At 52.4% G+C, this 6,910-nt stretch overlaps 1 protein-coding gene across 4 annotated transcripts in view; it reads right to left on the bottom strand.

The window, feature by feature from the left end:
- Positions 1-6,910, bottom strand: part of LOC125487733 (membrane-associated guanylate kinase, WW and PDZ domain-containing protein 2-like) — a 38,955-nt gene that overhangs the window by 10,789 nt on the left and 21,256 nt on the right. For 3 of the 4 annotated variants that reach the window (XM_048619895.1, XM_048619898.1, XM_048619896.1), the window contains 3 exons: positions 4,564-4,848; positions 2,590-2,742; positions 579-660 (listed from right to left, as the gene is read on the bottom strand). In XM_048619895.1, coding sequence (XP_048475852.1) covers positions 579-660; positions 2,590-2,742; positions 4,564-4,848 — 520 coding nt within the window. The remainder of the gene's footprint in view (positions 1-578; positions 661-2,589; positions 2,743-4,563; positions 4,849-6,910) is intronic. The other variant, XM_048619897.1, reaches the window with a different exon arrangement.

The following is a 6,910-nucleotide window of genomic DNA, read 5'->3' as shown; positions in this document are numbered from 1 at the left end:
CCCCCCCCCCCCTTTATCAGGAGCAGACTGGCACTGCCCCCCACCCCCCACACATTTCAGCAGTGCCAGAGTGGCACTGTGCCCCACTGGACATCAGGGTGACACTGTTCCCCTGCCCCCAACCCCTGCAGCACTGCACCCCTCTCCCCACCACCAAGCAGGCACTGCCCAGTTTGCACTTGGCACTGGGCTGTGTGAGAAGAGTGACCGCATGTTGACAGCCAGCGGTAACTTGCCATTTTGCATATCGCAATGTCCCAAAGCTCCTCACAATCACTTCTGACGAATGCTGCGCAACAAACAGGAATGGGCGGGGGGGGGGGTGCAGGGGAAAGGTGGGGGCTGCTGGAAAGGCCCATTCGGACCATCACGCTGACGCTGGCTATTAGAAAGACCTATTCTGTTAGCCGTAGACTCCTCTGCCCCGGCCCTGCAAATTCTATCCCTCTTTGCATAATTATCTGGTTCAGAATTGGTACTGAATTGACTCCTGGAGCTGGGAACAGCTTTGCTTTATTTTCGTTCCAAACCCCTCAACTCTGCAAACCAGGAATCACAGGTGCAATCTCTCCACATACCTTATCCCGGGAATGTCCCGCGGCTTTGAGAGACTCCGAGCCCTTCGGTCACCCTCACGGGAATCGTATTTGCTGGAGGCCCCTGTTGGAATCAGGAGTGAAGAGACATCAATTGGGAGAGGGTACACACTACACAGAGAGTGTAGAGGGAGCTTTACTCTGTATCTAACCCTGTGCTGCCCCTGTCCTGGGAGTGTTCGATGGGGGGGAAAAGGGTAAGGGGGGCTTTACTCGGTTCCTAACCCCATGCTGACCTCGAACTGGGGCTGGGGCAGAAACGTGTGCTCTTGTCCTATCGTGGGAAAAGTGGGCAGACAGTGACCAAGTCTCAAAAGCCTCATGCCAACATTCCTGCGCTGGGTCTGCAGTTTAACCCAGTTCTTTCCTCAGGGAAGCCTCAAAATCTCTCTGTTTTTGGGAGCGGCTGAGTTCGGAGTTTTAGATTTTGACGGAAAGGCTTTTCCACGGTCCTGTCGAGCAGAACGTGGAGGGATTCCCCGCAATTAAATCTCCTCTCCCTGGCTCCTAATCCGATTCTGTTCGCACTGTGTCCCTCTGACTCCCGACCCTAACTGTCCCTGAAACAAAAAGGACAGTGAAGGGTCGCCCTGTTTCTCTCTCCGCAGACGGCAATGTGGGACTAGACCATTCAGCCAACTCGAGCCTGCTTCAATGAGATCATGGCTGACTCCATACCCTAAGGCCCACACCCCTTCGCTTTACAATAATGCAGCTATCCCAGATTTTAAAGTGAATAAATTATCCAACATCCACTGCCATTTGTGGAAGAGAGTTGCTAACATCGGTCACACTTTGTTTGTGAAAGTGGCTCCCGACGTCTCTCCCGAATGGTCCAGCCCTAACTCTCCAACACCACTCCTGCCAGGTTCCCCCCGCCATGCATGGATTGCTGAGTTTCTCCTGTGTCCTCTGCGACTGTTTCTCCTTTCCAGCGTTCGTGGTATCCTGCGCGAGACCAGTTTTCTCTCTTCGTGGCACGGTCCACAAGAGCGTAAATTAGGGCCTTCAGCCCATCGAGTCTGCTCCACCACGGCTGATGAGTTTCTCAATGAAGTCATCGTGGGGATAAGTCTGGTGAACCTTCGACGCACTCCCTCTGTGGCATCTTTTCTGAGAGGATGAGACTGAAACAGCACACAGCACTTCAACGCAACAAATGTAGAGGCAAGACTCCTCCTGTACTCAAATCCTCTTGCTGCAATTTCACGTCTGCCTTCAGCAACTTAGAATCATAAAACCCCTACAGTGTGCAGGCAGGCCATTCAGCCCATCCCAGACAGACTCACACCCTTGCCCTAGCACTGCTAACCCACCTAAGCCTGCACATCCCTGGACACGGAGGAACAATTTAGCATAGCCAATCCCCCCTAACCTGCACATCTTTGGGCTGTGGGAGGAAACCGGAGCACCCGGAGGAAACCCACGCAGACATGGAGGGGTAGAATGTGCAAACTCCACACAGACAGTCGCCCGAGGGTGGAATCGAACCCGGGTCCCTGGCGCCGAGGGACAGCAGTGCTAACCACTGACAAGGACACTCATGATCCCTTTGTATGTCAACACTTTCCAAACTCTTGCCATTTAAGAAACACTCCTTCCCATCTGTTCCCCGCCCCGCCAAAAGTGCGTAGTCTCATATTTTCCACGTTATTACACGGTCACCCAGTCATTTAGCCTCTCCAAATCCTTCTTCCTCAATGCTCACATTCCCATTTAGCTTTGTATCATCCACAAATCAGAATTAACAGTCTCTCTACATCAACCCTCTCAAATCCTTTAATTATTTTAAGCCTCCCCCCTCGTTCTCTCCAGTCAGATCATCCCCTCCAATCCCTGAGGGAATGCAAGCTGGGTAAGGGGTTTGGGGTCAGTACAGAAGCAGAATTCCACAGCCCCGGGCAAATTCCAGGCCATCCAGCAGCCTATTAAATCATTAAGCTCGCATTCCCTGGCAGTCGCAGGGACTCTCAACGCTGTCTCCTCGACTCACCGTCCCTTCCCCGAGAGCCCAGCTGCTCCTTGCTGCCTGCGCCCTTGTCCCCATGAGGTCGTCCCTCGAGGTGCAGCCTCGCATCCCCCTCCTGGCGCTCCGTGGGGTCCCTGTCCGCTGGGCGTGCGGATTTCCGCGGATTCAAGGAGCTGGCTGAAGAAAATGCACGCAGAGGGTTAATGAACCCTGAGCCTGCTGTATAAACTACACAGAGAACGGTCATGCAATTTGACCCCGTCCTGGGCTAATTATTGCAGTGGGGAAAAAAAGAGGCTGTTCAGCCCATCTGCACCAGCCCTCCAAACAGCATCCCGCCTCAACCTATCCCTGTAACACTGCATCAACCATGGATAACGGATATGTGGAACTGCCACAGGAATTGGAGGACACAGGTACAGTTACAACATTTAAAAGACATTTGGAGGAGTCCGTGACTACGAAAGCTTTAGAGGGATATTACCCAAACGCAGGCCAGCGGAGAACTAGTTTAGCTTGGGAAGCTGGGGAGTTGGACTGAAAAAGGTCTGTTTCTGTGCTGTATGACCTCGCTGGCACATCCCTGGGCTCTACGGACAATTTAGCATGTCCTAAGGTACTTTTCATTACTTTGAATCCCTTCAGTGCAGATAGGGGCCATTTGGCCCATCGTGCCTGCACTGACTCCCCAAAGGACATCCCACACAGGTCCTCACATTTAGTACGGCCAATCCACCCTAGCCTGCACATCCCTGGGCACTATGGGACAATTTAGCATGGCCAATCCACCCTAACCCGCACATCCCTGGGCACGACAGGACAATTTAGCACGGCCAATCCACCCTAACCTGCACATCTCTGGACTGTGGGAGGAAACCCACGCAGACACAGGGAGAATGTGCAAACTCCACCCAGACAGTCGCCTGAGGCTGGAATCGAACCCGGGTCCCTGGCGCCGTGAGGCAGCACTGCTAACCACTGAGCCACCGTGCCGGATGGTACACTGCATAAACCACACGGTGAGTATTAATGAACTCGGAAACAAATTTCGGACCCCACAGTAACCAGTCAAAAGGGATTTTCGCCCAGCCGGTTTCTCGCCTCACGTTTCCAGAGGGTGACTTTCAACAGCTCAGTCTACGCTTGATCCAACCACTTCCCCATCCCATTCAGTGCTAGCGATGTTGTCTCTCTCTCTCTCTCTCTCTCGGTCTCTGGGCCCTCACACAGTCTGACCCGCTCTCAGCTGGTCCTGCTCCATTGAACACAATATCACGAGGCTTCCAGAGCCCCTCGTGCTCCATTAGCTCTGTCAATACTCACAATGCTCCCTCCCCCCTCTCAATTTGCACAGGAAGGGGCCAAGGGCATTGTGCTGGACATCAGTGAGGGGTCGACCAGCACAGCTTCAAAGATGAGGAATGACAGACGGGATGTTTTGAGCTGGGGTTAATTCCTCTGGGAACGAGACCAATGTGCATAAAGACAGCGTAATAACTGTGTGACAGGACTGAATGCATAAAGCTGCCAGATTCACCCACCACCCCGTGCGGAATAGGCAAAGGTGGAGAATGGCCAAACTGGCTCGCTGGCATTTTGGCGACGGTGGGCACTGAAAGTGGAGGATTGCAGTTTTCAAAAAGGTTCATGCTCGAGAATTAACTGACTTCCCACTATTCCGCCATAGCCCTCTATCATTACCCAAACTAATCCCACTGCCCCGCTCTCCCCATAGTCCTGTATCAAATTCCAAACTAATCCACTGCCCCACTCTCTCCCCATAGCCCTATATCACTCTCCAAATTAATCCCACTGCCCCATTCTCTCCCCATAGCCCTGTATCCATCCCCAAACTAATCCCACTGCCCCGCTCTCCCCCCATAGCCCTGCATCACTCCCCAAACTAATCCCACTGCCCTGCACTCTCCCCACAGCCCTGTATCAGTTCTAAGCTAATCGCTCCACCACGTGCCCAGTTCTCCTGTTTTCCCACCTTACCCAGTGATGCCTCATCTCCTGCTTTGACCAGGGAAGAAGGAGGAGTGGACTCAAACAGCTCATGTTCCTCATGTTGGCCAGGAACGATGTGGCGTGGTTCGCTGCTTCCGGTCCTCGCTAGGCCGAGTGCGCAGGGGGCTGCGACGTCCTGGGGCTTGCTGCCAGCACTGAAGCCTTGGCACCCGTTTCTGTCTCCATTCCTGCCCTCTGTGCCCCCGGTCTGGGCCTGGGCTGAACCGTCTGCCAAATGGATCGTGGGTTCAGTCAAAGGCTGTGTTCCAGCCACTGCGGCAGAGAGAGATTCGAGCTGTGTCACTCTTTTATAGCCATCACATCCAGCGCGACAAACTCGCAATTCAGAGGGAGGCACCCCGTCCAGGAAATTTGAGGGTACTTTTGCTGGAATTGCGCTACGAGAGTCACAAATGCCTGTTGCAATCATTTGTATAAAAGATTTGGGCGTGAATGTAGGAGGGCAGGTTCTTAAGTTTGCAGATGGCACCTGTGGAGAGCGAAGGAGGTTACCTCAGAGTACAACAGGACCTCGACCCAGATGGGCCGAGGAGTGGCAGATGGAGTTTAATTTAGATAAACGTGAGGTGCTGCATTTTGGAAAGGCACATCAGGGCAGGACTTAATGGTAAGGTCCTGGGGAGTGTTGTTGAGCAAAGAGACCTTGGGGTGCAGGTTCATAGTTCCTTGAAATGGAGCCACAAATAGACAGGGCAGTGAAGAAGGTGTTTGGTACACTTGCCTTTATAGGTCAGTGAGTTGAGTGTAGGAGTTGGGAGCGTTATGGTATTGGTCAGCTGTATTGGTGAGGCTATTTTTGGAATACTGTCTTCAATTCTGGTCTCCCTGCTGTAAGAAAGATGTTGTCAAACTTGAAAGGGTACAGAAAAGGTTTACAAGGATGTTGCCAGGGTTGAAGGGTTTGAGCTATACGGAGAGGCTGGATAGGCTGGGGCTATTTTCCCCAGAGCGTCAGAGGCTGAGGGGTGACCTTATAGAGGTTTACAAAATCATGAGGGGCATGGATTGGATGAATAGGCAAGGTCTTTTTCCCCAGCCTAAGACAGTCCAAAACAAGAGGACTAGGTCTAAGGGGAGAGGGGAAAGATTTAAAAGGGGCGACATTTTTCGCGCAGAGGGTGGTGCGTGTATGGAATGAGCTGCCAGAGGAAGTGGTGGGGGCTGGTACAATGACAACATTTAAAAGGCATCTGGATGGGGACATTGATAAGGAAGGGTTTAAAGGGATAGGGGCCAAATGCTGGCAAATGGGACAAGATTAATTTAGGACATCTGTTTGGCATGGACGAGTTGGACCGAAGGGTCTGTTCTGTGTTGTACAGCTCAATGACTCTATAACTGCATAAGGCGTTGGTGAAACCACAACTGGAGTATTGGTCCACTTACTTAAAGAAAGATATCATTTGATTGGCGGCAGTTCACGGAAGGCTCACGAGGATGATCCCTGGTATGGAGGGATTGTCTAATGAGCAAAGATTAAACAGGTTAGGACTCTACTCACTGGAGTTTAGAAGAATGGGAGGTGATCTCATCGAAACATATCGGATTCTTAAGGGGCTTTGATAGGATTAACGCTGAGAGGATGGTTCCTCCTCATGGGAATGTCTAGGACCAGACGGCACGGTCTCAGAATAAAGGGGCGACAATTTAAGACTGGGACGAGGAGGAATTTCTTGTGTCTTTGGAACAGAGAGCTGTGGAGGCAGAGTATATTAAAGGCTGCGATAGATACATTCTTGATCAGTCGGGGAATGAAAGGTGATGGGAAACGCGAGGAAGTGGACATGAGGGAATTGGATCAGCCGCGATTGCACTGAATGGCGGAGTGGGCTCAAGGGCTGAATGGCCTACAGCATACTTCCTGTTCCTTACAGCCCCTTCTGGGACTGCTGGGAACGGGAGAGGGTGACGCTCCTCGGGAATGGGGGAGAGAGAGAGCGCGAGAGAGAGAGAGCGCGAGAGCGCGAGTTGCACCCGAGAATGGGAGAAGGGTTGAAATGTGGATGGTCCAGTTGGTGCTACCTGGTTTAAGGAGCTGTCAGTCGCAGAGCTGGTGAGGGCAGTCAGGAGGTGGCAGGGAATACCCATGTGACACGGGTACGCTGGGTGGAGGGAGTGGAAAAATGGAGTGTGGGGTACAGGCGGGGGCGGGGAGGCTTTGAGAGAGACTGCGAGAAAGAGAGATGGAAACAGAGAGCTAGACAAAGATGAGAAAGAAAGACAGAGACATACAGAGAAAAAGAGGCAGGGAGACAGGAGAGGGGTGGAGAGATACAGAGAGAGAGTGTGGACAGAGAGGGAGAGAGATGGGGGG

The sequence above is a fragment of the Rhincodon typus genome, chromosome 44 (genome assembly GCF_021869965.1).
Source record: "Rhincodon typus isolate 14 chromosome 44, sRhiTyp1.1, whole genome shotgun sequence".
Classification (NCBI taxonomy): Eukaryota; Metazoa; Chordata; class Chondrichthyes; order Orectolobiformes; family Rhincodontidae; genus Rhincodon; species Rhincodon typus.
The sequence above is the reverse complement of the archived record's forward strand: the minus strand, read 5'-3'. Positions and strand labels throughout refer to the sequence as shown.